This window comes from Aphelocoma coerulescens, chromosome 11, assembly GCF_041296385.1.
Source record: "Aphelocoma coerulescens isolate FSJ_1873_10779 chromosome 11, UR_Acoe_1.0, whole genome shotgun sequence".
NCBI lineage: Eukaryota > Metazoa > Chordata > Aves > Passeriformes > Corvidae > Aphelocoma > Aphelocoma coerulescens.
In genome coordinates this window covers 6469629-6484969 of record NC_091025.1, presented here as the reverse complement: position 1 = coordinate 6484969, position 15341 = coordinate 6469629, and the positions used below count along the sequence as shown (strand labels likewise).

The 15341-nt window shown below is 53.4% G+C and overlaps 1 protein-coding gene across 1 annotated transcript; it reads right to left on the bottom strand.

Annotated features, from left to right (window-relative positions):
* Positions 1-5114: 5114 nt before the first annotated feature.
* CFAP20 (cilia and flagella associated protein 20) lies at positions 5115-11667 on the bottom strand. The gene is made up of 6 exons (XM_069027367.1): positions 11486-11667; positions 9230-9309; positions 8056-8167; positions 7527-7715; positions 6308-6418; positions 5115-5417 (listed from the first exon to the last, which is right to left on the bottom strand). Exons 1-6 carry the CDS (start codon positions 11567-11569, stop codon positions 5412-5414), a joined length of 582 nt encoding a protein of 193 aa, XP_068883468.1. The 5' UTR covers positions 11570-11667; the 3' UTR covers positions 5115-5411.
* Positions 11668-15341: the final 3674 nt, after the last annotated feature.

The window sequence follows — 15341 nt, the reverse complement described above, 5'->3', positions numbered from 1 at the left end:
GTTTTCCTGGTGCTGGGGGGGAACCCTGTGGCCTGAGTCACCCATCCCCTGCCCCAGCCTCCATCCCTGCCCACACTGGGCAGCGATTTCCAGCCATGAGCCGATTCCCTGGAAAACACGCTTGGCTCAGACTCAGCACATCGCTGCAGCCAAGCGAGAAGTCAAAATCAGGAACAGAAAACCCCTGAGGAATTGGGGGGAGTGGGTGGAAAAAGGTCTCCAAGTGGCTCAGGGCTGTTGTATTCCATCAGCCAGGCCTTGCTGGGTCACATTCCTTGGCTTTTAACTTCTTTCAGTTCGGTTTTGACCATTTTGTCCAGATTTGTGCTTGTGTGGGTCTTCCCCAGAGCTGAGGGAGGACCCACAGTCCTGTTGGGCTAGGAGCCCTGCCATGGGGCAGCTCGACACTCCAGCCTGCCCTGAACTGGGGCCAGACTGACACCAGGAGCTGCCAAAAGCCATGAACCTGGCCAAAAGGCGAGGCAGGAGGAAAGCACGGCTGGGATCCACTCTTTCCACCCCCGCAGAGACTGTTCCAGAGGCCAGTGCAGATGCATTTCCCACGGCAGATGCATTTCCCACACTGGATGCACTTCCCGGGGCAGATGCACTTCCGACAACAGATGTATTTCCCACGGCAGCAGTGTTTCCCTTCTCTCTTGAGGGTACAGAGGGCTCGACGGGGTGCAGGGCTGGGACCCCAAAGCCTGGTACCTGGGAAGCCACCTGGCTCGCAGGGAAAGCTAGAGCTGGACAAAGATGCCCAGGGCCAGCGGCTCATGGTATCCCCTCCATGGCAGGGGAGGGCCCTCCTTGCTGATTCAGGGTGGGACAGGGGCTGGGAGCAATTCTCCAGCGGGAATTAGGGATGCTGGGAGCAGAGGCCCAGGCCGCCACGCTTAGTGAGCTGGGACACCACTTCCCACCCCCTCGCGCTTTTCCCCGGATGCTGCAGCAGGGCTGGTGCCAGGAGCCCAGGGCCATCTGGAAACGCTCACGGACAGCAGTAAGGCACCCTGCTGGAGACAAAGCTCAGCGTTTCAGCAGCGCCCAGGCTCTGCCGGAGGCTCCCGTGCTGCCCTGCACACCCACAGTGGGGTCAGCTCACCTCTGGCCACAGGGAGGGCAGGCAGGCACCTGCTATAAGGGCCAGGGCTGTTGGGAGCACGGGGGAGTGTGAGTCCAGCTGAACCTGGCCCTGGCGGGCACCGAACTGCCCTGGCAGGATCCACTCCCACCAGGCAGCTCCCTGCTTCCCAAAAATAGGTTGGAGAAGCCTGACCTGGAAAAGACCCTGGGAGCTCAGTGTCCTCCAGGCCCTGCTGTGCTGGGGTGTGGGTGAGGGGGGGTGACCAGGGCTGGCAGGGGCTCTCTGCCTGATTGGCACCATCTCAGGAGAATCCTCCTCTTCCTCTGCAAGCCTGGGCACGATCCCCTGTACAGCGCTGAGGAAAGGACCCGGAAAACACAGAGGAAGCCGGGCTCAGTGCAGAGGAAGAACTGGGGCTGGGATACAGCAAGCGGCGACCGGCCAGCTCAAGGTCGGAGGAAGCAATGCTGGGGATGGAGGGAAGGGCTGCGGGGCCCTGGGAGGGGTTGAACCTGCTGCCTGGGCATGCTGCAGGCAGGGCAGAGGCTCTGGGTGCTGCCTGGGGAGGGGTCAGTACCAGCACAGCCCCACTGAGCTCGGCACGTGTGTGGGGCTCATGCCCCTCGCCGCCCCTCACAGCCATCGGGCAGCCCCCAGCCTGCTCTGTGGGGTGCTGGGACGCCTCATCTCACAGAAAGTCATTTCTGGGGCTGCAGGGGCAACACATGAAGTGATAGTGAAGCAGATGGGCTGCAGGTCATGCTTCAGCACTACTTGGCATCCATCATCTTCTCACCTCTAGCGGCTCTGAGGCTTTTCCCACTGCATCCCAGGGTAGCTCTCAGGGTACACAACTGCTTCCATATCCAAATAAAATTGTGCTTGGGTGGTCCCATTTTGCAGCCTGCCAGGGGAAGCTCTCACCCCTCTCCTGCTGGCACCAGCAGGGCGGGAACATCAGCTCTCTCTGCATGCAAAGTGGCCAAAGTCCCCAGTACCGTCACTCGGTTTTCCTGGGCGGTGGCCAGTGGTAAAACTCAAAATAAATATTTCCCTTGCCTCCAGCACTGCCTGCCCCACATTAGACAACAGCTGCAGAGGATTAACGTCGCCCTGGAGGTGTAATCCTTCTATAAAGTTGACAACATTTGGCCCGAGACATCCAGGGAGATGCAGAATGGACAAGAAGCAGAGTTTGGCCCAGTTTTTTTTTTATTCCTGCTTATCACCTCCGTGATCACAGCTCTGTGCTTCTGTGTCAGGACCCACTTGGCAGGAGGGTGACAAAGTGCAAGGGGACAAGCACAGGCAGGGACAGAAGCCTGTACCAGTGTCCTGCCACTCTGCTGGGCTGGACACTCACACAGGATTCTTCTGCCCCGGCAGCAGAGCAAACGGAGAAAGCTTTCCAGAAAGCCCTATCGCCTGCTTGCCTTGCCAGCAGCTGCCACCTGCCCAGGCAGAGCCACCAGAGCCATGGGATGTCCCAGCCTTGGCTCACACCACAGTGACTGCCAGCTGCTCCAGCCCCAGCCTGCTGCTGCCTGGCCCAGCCCAGGGAGTGTCCCTTGCTCCGAGGAGCTGCAGCCTGTGCACTCACCGTATTTCAGCACCCACACTTTCAAAGGGAAGCTTTGCCTTTCATGTAGAAAGCAGCTCCCAGCACTGAGGTCCTGATCAAAGTGCCCAAGTGCAGGACCTTGCCAACGGAAAACAAAGGTGAAAAGCTGGTGCAGGGAAGGAAAACTGCCTCGGTTTGAAACCAAGGCTCCCCACAAAGATTCTTTTCTCTCCCACTAGACATGAACTGCAACAAGGACTTATGCAGGAAGGAAGGTGAGGCCACCCACAGAAAGGTGAACGAGGACATATTTAAGATCCTTTCTCCACAGGCTGCCTGCACTGAACTGGGACGCCCCTGTGCCCACCCCTCATACCCAGCTGGGGCTGCCCCGGCAGCAGGTAGGCAGTAGCCATCCTTGACTCCCATCTCTGCCCCCACCTCCCTCCTGCATTCCTCCTCTCTTTCCACATAGGACGATGTTGCATCCCAGCCAGATTAAAAGCCATAACCAAAGCAGTAAGAAGCTGGGTGCTCCACCACAGGAGTTTTGGTTGTACACATTTAGGAAATGGCTGCTGTCAGGATGCCTCTGACATTCTGGCCCATTTGCCAGCAGCATCCTCTTCTCCCACAGGGAGAGCATCCAACTTCACCCACCTTCAGTGAGATGGTTAAAGTTCTGATGGGAGAAAGGGATTAGAAGAGAAAGGTTTTGGAAGAACACTGTGTAGATCACCAAGCCTCTGGCCATAAAAGAGCCAGTATCTGATGATGCTCCACTTTGTGCAGCAAGTAAACAGGAAGATTCAGTATTTTGTTTCGTATTAAAAAGTACACAGAAGGTCCATATGGATGTAAGGGTTTGTGGCTGGGAGTTTATTCCAGCAAATCCGCTGCCACAGCTCCTAGAGGTCGAGCAGGAATTGGCAGCAGGGCCCATCTGATCTCTGCAGAGGTAGCCAGCTTGGGGCCCAGGGGAGCCCAGCCCCTCTTAATGCATTAAGACCAGTCACTCAGGGTGAGCTCAACTCCTCAAGGACTAGGGGCAACTCCAGCACAGGCTTCAGCAGGGCAGGGAAAGGCAGCAGCAGCTCCTGCTGAGTGTTCAGCTGCCAAAGACTGCCCAAAACACATGGTGTTGAGCAAGGGCTTGCGGGAAAGGATGCACATTTTACCCTGCTGGGGTCTGACGGATCCGCTCAGCAGCTCCTCCAGCTCTGGCAAGCTTTGCAAAGATGGAGAAAGCCTCACCATGGACTTCATTAAGGCCAACCCTTGGCACACGATCCAGTGCGATTCCACTTAACAAATCAAGTCCAGCCAAGCCTTGACGTATGTCAATGCAAGATGCACAGTGCTTTCTCAGGTGGGCTTCCTTGGCTGGTCTCCTTAGAGCTACCAAGCTGTTCAGCTGCTAGAAGAATTGCAAAGCTCTTCTCCAGAAAGCCTTTTGCAGGTGCAATCCAGCCCCACATAGCAGCACCTCCAGTTCAAAGCCCAGCAGCTCTAAAGGTGCAGGTGAGGCAGCTCCATTACAGGTGTCCTGAGAGCTTTGCCACAGAGGTGCAGAGAGAGGATGCACAGGCATGCCAAATCTTTAAACCAGGTGGGGACTCTGTGGTTAGGATTAAACCCAGAATTTAAGGCAGATGTCTCCCAGCAGGCTCTCCTCCTCCTGGGAGGGACCAGCTTTATTCTACAGAGCAGTAACAGAAGTGAAGTCTTCCCCATTCACTGCACAGCCCAGGGAAGGATCAGTCCCAGCCTTTGGTACCTGCCCTCCAGACTATCAGTGGGGGGCTTGGCCCCAGGGAGGAAAGGCATCAGCTACTCCCAGACTCACCCCATTACTGATGGAGTCTCTGGCCTCCCCTTCGCAAGCCCTTCTACAACAAAGGCAGATTGGCTTGAGGCAGGGAAGGGCAGCTTCAGCGCAGGAAAAGACTTCCGCTCCTGTTACGCTGCTTTGCTAAACCTCCCCTTTGATCCTTGGGGAGAGGGACAATTTGGCAGCTGGAAGGCTATTGTGTGCCTTGTGCTGTAAGCAGCTGCTAAAGGCTTGGCTGGGAGCTGGGGTGAGTTGGTAACTACACAGCCAACAAAACTGTGCCCTAACAGGCAGGGAAACCTAATTTGTCACCGCTGGAGAAAATGGCTTAAAGGAAAAAGGGAATGAAAAACCCATTTCCATGAACAGCATGAGTTTTTGTCATAGTACCACAAACTTCACGGATTGGAGACAGATTCTGTCTTCTCTGTGGAAACCTCGCTAATTTTCCTCTCACCAGATTGCTGCTGTTCACATCTGTGCTATCCTTTAAACAGTGTGGGTGCTGATCAAAGTCAAGTTCAGAGGCAAATTCTAACATCTGGGTTCTCAAAGAAATTCTCTGGCACTTTCTGAAGCACTAAAATGTGCAAGTTAAGTATCCATCAAAAGAGGAAGAAGACAGAAGCAGATTTACAGAGCCAAATGTTTAATAACTTTTCAAGAACAAGTATTACATCCATATTTAGAGCATATATAAGAGATGGAAAACAAGGAAATAAAAAATAAAATTGTTAATTTCAAGAGGATACACTTAACTCCACAATTCCTGCTGAATCCCTTCTTTGGAGGCACAATGGCCACTTTGAGCAAGACAAGACCGGGTACCAGGCCACCTGCAGTGTTTAGGCTCAACACATTAGGAACAGCCAGGAAAACTCCGACTCTGTACAATTTGCACGCCAACAACATCTCTTCCCAACGTGGTGTTATTGCTGGACAGAGCAGGGAGAAGAAAGGAGACACTTACAAGACTTGGCAGCACAAGACAACAGTACTGGGAGGGCTCCAAGCACTCCCCAGATACCTCTGCTACAGCCCAGAAGGCAGTGACAGGTTCCCCAGAGGTGTTACCTACAGTTAACACTGCCTTCTACTGCCCACTACGATCAGCCCCCAACATCCTCCTTCTGCAGCTTGAAATTTTGCCCAGAAATCGTCTCTGCTAAAAGAAGTGTCTGCACTGGGACAGGCTGGCCCTGGCAAAGAAGGTGCTTCCTCACAAGCCTCAAAATTGCTGCATGTTGCTCAAGATTTCTCAATGTGCCAGCATGTTCGCTCCTCTCCCATCACTGCAGGAGCAGAGCTTGGCATCTCCTCCTTTGGGCAGCCATGGTGTCTCCTTGCCCCCTCATGGCACCACCATCTGCACCGGGCGGGGAAAAGATCACAGGGGACTCATGTTGGGCTAGAGGGACACAAACAGCATCTCTCCTGGAAAATGAATGTGGAGCTGCAGCTGCTCTGAAGAGCAAAGCTGCTGAGCTGAGTCATGGATGAAAGCTCTGGAGAGATGCCGGGAGGCTGCAACTGCCCAGAGTCCTTCAACACAAACAAGGAGGACACAGGGAGCAGCTGAACAGCTCACCCTGCTCCTAGATGGGAATGACAATTTCCATGTGTTTTGGCAGGAAAGCTACTCAACAAAGCACCCCAGACAGACTGCTCACCCTGGCAACAGAGAGGGTGCTCCCTGGCTGGCAGCCAAAGCTGGCAAGAGCTCTGCTACCAGAAGAAACTCCGGGTTGTGAAGGCAGCAGGAGGAGGAAGAGGAATGCTAGCCTGGCTCACCGTTCTCCCACCCTCCTTCCCACATCTTGCTCACCTTGGCCTTGTTCTGGACAGGCAGGTACAGCTTGAACTCGGCTGGGAGCTCATCCTCTGAGTACAGCCGGTCAGAGAAATACACCCGTCGGATGCGACAATTGGCATGGATCTGAGAGTCAAAACAAAGAGTCAGTCCATTCTCCATATGCTCTTTCCACATGCAGCTTTGGTGTCATGCTGCAACACGGATTCTTTGGCTCAACAGCTGGAGATCTACCTCACTGTCTTGCTTTTCTGACAGGCCAGCAGAGAAATGTTGGTCTGTACCCTCTGCTTTGTGTAAGATGCTCTCTCCAGTGATGAATACTCACTCAAAAGATTTGCCAAGCTCTGGCACCTCTGCCAACTGAGATCTGTCTCAGTTGCTAAGGGGATTCTCTACTGTGAACCCACCTCCACTTTGCTGGTATCAGCATTTGCCAGAACACCCACAGCCTCAGCCTGCTGCATTTTTAACACGCCCACTTCAGGGCCTCCCTGAGGTCAGGAATGAGCCTGTCCAGTCTGTGCTGCCTCCACTATCAGCTGGCAGCAAAGGAGTTGCTCTGGTCCCCCTCATGGGTATGTGAAAAGGCAGACAACTCTCAGCTGACTGACTCGGGGCAGTCCTGCAAGGAATTGCAGCATTCCCCTCACACTAAGAACAGGCACGCTCCATGCACAGGCATTCCTCAAAATAACACACACCACTGGACACTGTGAACATGACTCCCTAGCATATGAAACAAGTTCCGTGTCCTCAGCAACAACAAACACTGCATCAGCTCTCTTACAAGGGACTCGGTGAGGGCAGGGTCACTCCACTACCACTAGGAAACAAGCTTGACCAGGGATATGAATGGTCTGTACACCTTGGGCCTTTCCCATCCAGGCTCCCATTCAGCCAATCACTGTCCGGCCTATCTGGACAGTAAGGCAGCATACACCTAATTCCCAGTGGAGCTCCACTTTCACGGCATGCCACAGGGAACTGCAGCTCTCACCCTAACCAACAGCCAGCCAGAGAAACAAGATGGAAATGGGCTCCTTCATCCCAGTCTAGTCAAGTAAAGTGAGGCCTCAGTCGGGCCTTTGCTCTCCTTCCACAGTGCTCTGCAAAGAGCAGGGCTGGCAAAGAATCCACGCAGGGATAAACCCAGATTCCCATGCTGCTGTCCCAACCAGCAAGAACATCACCAGCTGCTGGTTTCCCAGGGCAGGTCATGCCTGCCTCTCACCTGCACTCTCAGGGTCTCGATGTAGTTGGTGCCGTACGCGCGGCGCGTGAAGTCGGACAGGTTGAACTGGATCTGGTTCCAGCCGTCGTCCAGCCGCATGGGCATGGTGCAGATGAAGGGCTTCACCCGAGTCGTGCTCTGGTAGTTGCTGGCCCGGAAACGCCGACGGACGTTCTTATCATCCAGCACCTGGGCAAGGAAGGCAGGCTACTCAGCCGGGCGCCAGGGCCCCCAACTCCCCAGGACAGTGCTACCCATCTCCAAGAGGGCTCTCTACTCCCAGCCCTCTGTTCCACAGCAGAAGTAATTTTAACACAGGAAACAGACCCATTTTCAGTAATAGCAATGATGTATTTGTGAGCTGACTGATGCCCCCATACCAGAAGACCTGACACACCACATGGCCAAGAAAGCAAAACTGTTTTGGGGATCACTCACTGCCTGGGACAAGTTCCAACACAAGACTGCAGGCTCTCTGGCGCCTTCCTCAGTGGTCCCTGGAGGGGCCTCCCCACTGCACACTCCTCACCTGCACTTCAAAAGTGAAGTATTTTTTCAGGTTCTTGATGATCATCACTAGGAAAGGTAGTTTGATGCCCAGGGTCTTCTTTGGGTCAGCAGGGCACGTGATGTACGTGGTACTGAGAGGTGAGAGAAAAACACTTTAGGATCTCACACAGCAGAAAGTGCACAGCCCGAGGCAACCTAACTCTCCCTTGGCCCAATACAGGCTTGGAGGAAAGGCAGAAATGGATAACTGTGATCAGCAACAACCAGGGCTTCCTGTAACAGCAGGGAGAGTTTCAGAGGTAGCTGCAGGCAGAAAAAAATAAAAGGCACAAAGAATGCTTCTCAAATCCCACTTTTCTCACCCATGGCATGAAACACCTTCCTGACCGTTTCACCTCCCCAATTTCAAGGCCATGTCAGTGCTGTTTCTCAACACAACCTCCTCCTACCCTTGACTGAACAGGTAGAGCCCTCCAGAGCACAGCAGAGACCCTGTGTGCTCTATATGGCTGGGAAAACAGAGGTCATGAGCCCTAGAAGTACACGTCACGCCTGGCAAGTTCTGTATCAACACTTCTTGGAGGAAGAGAAGCATTGGCTCTGTCTGCAGGAGAGGACTCTCCGCTGCCCTTATAAGGAGCGCCCTGCTCTGAATCACCCCTGGAGAAGCCTTGGAGACTCTGAGCCCGCTCACGGAGCTGGCGTCTGTCTCCCGGGGCGATGGAGACAAGGTTGCTAAGAGAAGCTCCATAAGCAACTCCCCTCATAAATCTCCCTTTGATCTTCCTGCTCTGGGGAGAGCAGCCGTCACGTGAGGAGAACAGGCCCAAGACAACAGAATAAGCAGCAGACAGTGTTGCTTTTTCAGTGACTGGCAGTGCTGACAGAGGTTGGGTATTAAATATTGCTTTTCTCCCCTTCAAGTGATGGAAAAATAATGGGAATTTATTTTTATCCCTTAGCCTCATTGAGGATGAGAGAGAGCGCTCTACAAACACATCCAGGGAAAGGCCCAGTACACTGCCACAGAGCAGTATCAGTGATCTGACCCCAGATTCTTCAGTTTATTGACAAAGACATTGCCATCACACTGCAGTAGAGTTTGAAGATGATGTCTGCTGGGCACTGATCTTTCACTCTGCTCCAGGGCAGAGTCCTGTCCCCCCAGAGCAGCAGAAGAGCCCTTCTCCTACCTGACATTTGTTCCTTCAATCTCCAGCACCAGTGACTGAATGTCATTGTCCGTGATTCGCTTGATGTGGCCATTGCGCACCTGGAACAAAAGTGGGGCAGACAGCACAGACTTTATTGAGAGAGAAAAAAGAGGCACATGCGCTCCATTAGGAAAAGGAAAAAGACCCCAGGAGGACCCATCTACATCCACTTGGCTCCTACTCTCCTGGACCTCGCTGTTTCCAAGGCTTTGATCACTGCCCTAGAGTGCCAGCAAGAGTTTATGGCCCAGCATGCTGCACATACACCGAGTGCAAGACTTCCATCTATCAAAATACGCTACAGTGAACACAAGGGACTCAAGCCTCATGTCCAAGGCCCAAATAAACAAACATAAAAGAGCAAGGATCAAACTTGAGTGGACTAAGGGGTAAAAACAAGGACAAGCAATACAAAGGAGCCACCAGCCAGCCACTGGTCACCAAGGGAACTTGGTCTATACTCTGGGCATGGCTGACTGCCTCTGGGGAAGGGCTGGACACTCACACACACACACTCAGACACAGACACATTCATGAACACCCTTGCACACACTCTGACACACTCTCTCACACACAAACTTGCACACCCCTACACACACACACTCTTGCACACCTTTACACACTCACACACACTCTCTCCACCAGCACAAGCAGTACACATCCTACTAAGGCTGAAAAATATATGGTTTTCCCCATGTCACAAAAGCTTGAGATATTCCTTAAGATCTACAAAAAAGCAGAAATCACAGCCTGCTGGTTCTTTTTGCAAAGACATGAAAGTCTACATTAGGACAGCTATGAACCCAGTAATCTAGGGCATGCACCTAGGACACGGGAGAATGTCAGATACTATTTCCAATTCTCACCAAAATGACAGGGGCATTTCATGCTCTGCTGAAGACAGCAGGGCAATCCTCACAACAAGCACACCCAGGCTGGCTGTGCTTCTTCAGGACAGGAAGAGAGACTATTGCAAGACTTTTGCAGTTGAAAGGACCACTGCTGACATCCACCCTGCAAGCAGAGCTCCTGCTGGCCATTCATGGGCCACACAATCATAACAGCATCACCCTGCACAGGACAATTCATGTGGGAAGGTGCCTCAAGAGGTCTCCAGTCCAACCTTCACCTCCAAGCACGGTCAGTCCAGCCTGCTCATGGCTTATGCAGTCTGGCAGCACACTACATCCGTTTATCTAAGACTCTTTAATGCGTCCTGTCCTCCAAATAAGCTGTTGATCCTTTTTTAAAGTCATGAATATTTGTGCAAAACACAGACACACACACGGGCAGCGTGAGGCATCCCAGTTCTTCACAGAGCTACACGGGTACCCCACTGATGGGAAACAGAATGGGTCTCTGCTTCCTGTCCCCCATCTCACAACTTGTAAATGCTCACACAAGCCCACTCATGTCAAACATCTCTGCTGTCTGAACCGCCCTGAAGGCTTTTGTTCCTGCTGAAACCACAAGAAATTCAGCTAAGGCTCATGCACAAGCAACCAAACACAGGTTGTAGCCTTGGTCTCAGAGGTTATAACAAGCACTTTGCAGAATCACTAAACCACGGGTGGTCCGTGACGCGGGGAAGCAGCACAGCTCAACATCTCTAAACATCCTGAGGAGGGCTCCTTGATGCAAGATACCCGGGAGAAGGCACGGGGCCCTGAACCACTCTGAAAACTGACAGGACGGAGAAACAAAGTGATGAGATATTCACGATTCTCCTACACCTTACAAGCCGCCACACAGCCCTCCTTTGCATGCCTTTAGCAAGGCTGTTTGAAAGGTGGGTCACGCACCAGAGGAGACCCCCACCTCAGCCCCAGCAATGGCCACGGGGCCTTGGGCATCCCGTTGCCTATGGCCAGTGCTGGACACTTTTGCAGCTTTCCCACAGTGCTGCAGCTCCTGATGCCGGGCGGGCTCTTCTGCCCAGCAAAGGCAGAAAATCTCATAATAACACATTCCCCTCAGAAACACCCCGGGGGCCCCAGTACCCCGGCCCCGGGGGGTGCCGGTAACCAGTTCCCGAGAGATCCGGGTATCTGGTTGCCCGGGGATCTCGGTATCCCGACCGCTGCAGCTCCGGCCCCGGCGGGCGGCCCAGAGCCGCCCCACAGGTGTCCGCAGCGCTCCGGCGGTTCCCGGCGGCCTCGGGCCTGCCCCGGGAGGCTGAGCCGAGCGGCCGCGCCGCTTCCCGGGCCGCGCCGCCGCCCGGGCCCGCCGCCTCACCTTCTTGTCCCAGATCTGGAGCGGTTTGCTGCCGATGCTGTAGAGCACCGAGAGGAAGCCGCTCTGGAAGGTGTTCTTGAACATGCCGGGGCCGGGCGGGCCGGGCCGGGCCGCGGCCGCCGCTCTGCCAGGACACGGCGGATCCCTCCGCGCCGCGCCGCCGCCGTCACCGAGGAACTACTTTGGGCGGCCCCGGATCCACTTCCCTGGTGACGGCGCTGTGGGAGCGCTGCCGTGGCAACCGCGGCGCCGGCTCCGGCCTCTTCCTTCCCTCGCTCAGCCGAGCTGCTGGAGCCGAGCCCACTCCAAACCGTGCCCGGTCCCCTGTGGTTGGTATCCCATTCCCCGAACGCCTGGGCTGTAGGAAGGGACACGTCTAAAAACATCTCCGTTCTCCCCCGGCAATTCACGAGCCTCGGTCCAAAGGGGACGCCGTGGTTCGCTTTTCCCGAGGATGCTTTTTGCCCGTGGAATGTTTCTCAGCCTGGGGTCTGCTCTTCCCTCCGAGGGGCTCCCTGTGCTGGTTTTGCAAGACTGGAGCATTCGAGTGGTGTTTGTTCCACTTCATTGCTTCCTTTAGCCCCAGTCATTCCTGGGTGCCCTAGGAACCTCCTGTGTCTTCTTGCTGCTCTAAGCCAGGCAGGGATAAGATACAGAACCCTGGTAATATTGGGGGGATTGAAGTACGGCTTTACGGGTGTGAGAATGTCTTTGAGTACAGACAAGGCCTTGGCACAGCTGAAGAGGCTTTACAGGAACAGTTTGGGCTAGAAATTACATTTCTAAACTGACATATATTACATTCCTTCTGGCTGTAGTAACACCTGTTTACATCATCTATTTTCAATGTACAGACACTAAACAGCATAAAAATTACCATTCTGCACCAGCTTTATGGTTCTTCAGGTTAACTCCAGGCATCTGTTGCTTACTAACACCCCATCCAAATCCCAACAATGTTGCCTGCTAAGTGTGCTTGTCTCTCCCATGGGCTACAAACGCTCCCTCACAGCACCTGGGTTAGCAGCACTTTCTCTTTCCTTCACAGTTCCTTGCACAAACAAGTAGAGCACACAAAAAGCAAGGCATTAGTTAGAAATGATCAGCTATATTTAGTCAGTGGGTTAGAGTACACTTTATATGGCACGATGAAATAACTCGTTCCCTTAATCAGATGGTAGGAGACAACTGGGACAAATATCCAGCTGCCATTCCTGAACAGCCGGCTCATTCACACACTCTCCACTTACCACTTTAATACCATGTTTTGCTGCACACAGAAATAGGCTGTGGTTTCAAATTGTCCCTATTTCTCAATTAATTTTAACAAAATGTAGTTGCCCCTCCTCCTTCCCCAGGCATGTGTGGGCTAGAGGAGAGGGCAGACACAGAGAGCCCTGTAAATCATTAACCCACATTAATAATCGAGGTGGGCATTTGGGAAGAGGTCTCAGATGTATTTTAGAGACTCACAGACTGATGTTATCCACCTGGAAGATTGCTAGGAAGATGTTGGCATGTTACCTCAACCCCTGCTTCCAATTCCCAGGGTGTAGAGGGATTGAATTTGGGGGAGCAGATGGAGGAAAAGGCCCATGCTAAGAAAATAATCTGGCCCAAGAAGTGAGCAAAGGTTGCCTGCTCCAGAAATAACTGTCCACTAAAGCATTTCCTTCCCTTCAGAATTCTCAGCAATCCAATGCCTTCAGAGGAATGAGATTTTCAGGAAGCTTCTGAAACGTTACTCCTCTGTAGGGTCACATTGCTGGGTGCAATTATGAAACCAAAATGTAGCAGGTTGCTCTAGTATCACCAAGTCTGTGCTTGCCTTGGAGTACATGGTCCAGGTTCATGGCCTGGGAAATCCTAACCCAGGCCATTGCCCTCTTGACAGGCTGGAGAGCAGATGCCCAGGCCTCGACCAGCTCCAAGGACAGCACTTGGACCAATAAAGCCAGCACCAGATTCAGTCAGTTCTTCTGTGAGCCAAAAGCCTTCACTACATGGCAAAACCAAGAACAAAGTAATGACTCCCACAAGGAGTGTGAGATCCTGGGATTTGTCCTGATGACTCCAGCCAACTCTTCCAGCCTGGATTTTCCTACAGGAGCAGTACTGGATGAAGGGCAGCTGTAATGGGAAAACCAAAAAGAAAATTGGGCAGGAGATCCATAATCACCACATGCAAGGGGAGGCAAGGCTCAAAAGTGGCTTTGGGTGCTGAGGCAACCCAAAGGCTTTGGACCTCACACTGGCTGAACTCTGAGCAGTGCAGAAGGAGGAGGAAGAAGAGGAGGAAGCTGGGCTGCTGCTGAGGAAGGGATCAGAAGAGAACAAAGGTGTAAACATCAGTGGGTGCAGAAGGAGGCAGTGCCAGCATGTCCTGGAGCAAGCTGGCAGAGAAAATCACGGAAGGAGGACACACTGCCTTGGTGGGACACCTGTGCAATGGATGAAGCAAGGGGCCAGAACGAGCAAAACCTTTTTGCCTCCAGACAAACTGGAGACAAAAAAGGGTAGGCAAAGAAGAGTTTATTTCTGACAAACAACAGTTAAAAGAGCCACTGAGAGCATTCTCTGGAGACAAGCTGTTGACTTGGAGAGGACATGGGCTGCAGCAGGCAGCAGGTGGCAATGGGGAACATGATCCAACCACATCAGGAGATGGATGGATCCAAACAGCAACAGTGCTTGGATGTGCCACCGTGCTGCAGGGACCTCAGCTCAGCACATGCTCACAGCACTGCTTCTGCCCAGCGTGGGCCTCGGGTGGGCTCTGCCATGGGCTCTTCCCTGCTCTCAACGCTGGCCAGACCTACACCTGCCAAAAAAAGTCTTGATGAATGTAGATGCCAGAGATCAGCACAGTCCTGGATACAACAGAGCTGTCATTAAACTGTTCCTTGGCAATGCACCAAGCCCTGCCTTACAGCACCAGTAGGTTAAACTTACCTGATGCCCACATCCACATCTGGGCCCACATCAGCAAATCTCCATGTGCAGAATAGTGTTGGCTTCCACCTGTACCCATTACAGGCTTTGAGCGAGGACTCACTCCTGCAATTCCACTTTGGCCAGTGCCTAGGGCTGGGTGAGAGCAGCGCTGAGTGGTTCTGTGCTGGCAGGAGCCTATGGCTGAGCTCCCCTCCCTGGGAACCAGCAACAGGTCTCTCTTTCCCAGGCAAGAGCCTTGTCTCAGAGGTACCCTTTCCCCTGGGCAGCTTCAGTGTAAGGGAAAACTGTATAGGGAAAAACATATGGGCAATGAAGGAATGGGACAACACAAGAGACATGACCATGTACAGTCATACAGAGTCCAGATGGGGGCTTTTAGACAGAATTTCAAGTGGTTCATTAACACCTAAGACCAGAGCCCAGCTTGGCCAACAACCATCATAGCAGCCAGACTCTCCTGAGCACTGCCAGTGCAGGACCATGTCTGAGAGGAACTCCTGTGATGCAGCGGCCCTTGGGCAGGAGCTCCAAGCTCAGAGCTTTGCAGTCATGGTGCTGGGGAGGAGGAGGAGCCTGAACCCAAAAAGAGGAAGATACGGGAGCTCCAGTGTACAGAAACAGAGCCATGCCCAAGCCCCCCACAGGCTGGGAAAAGCAGGTACCAGCATTAGCACTCAGGCCACCACCCATGCAGGCACCTTCAGAAGAGTGTGGGGGCCTAAGGAGGGAAAGGAGAAACACCCTCAAAGGTGGCAAGTGGCTCCTTTGCCTCTGCCCACATTGATTTTGTACGATTTCCTCCTGCTCTCCTCACCCAGCCTGTCCTAGCAGGGCACAGGGAACAGCTCACTCTGCCAGCACTCTACAGCTCCCTCCCCACTGAATACTCCTCCTTGCATGC

Bases quoted from the DNA above. Each gene is read 5' to 3' on its own strand.
- CFAP20 (XM_069027367.1), bottom strand. From the start codon at position 11,569: ATGTTCAAGAACACCTTCCAGAGCGGCTTCCTCTCGGTGCTCTACAGC. The intron at 8,168-9,229 runs GTAGGAGAAGGG...CTCACCTCTCAG, and splicing joins ATTGAAGGAACAAATGTCAG to TACCACGTACATCACGTGCC. The intron at 6,419-7,526 runs GTGAGAGGCAGG...TTTGACTCTCAG, and splicing joins TCGAGACCCTGAGAGTGCAG to ATCCATGCCAATTGTCGCAT.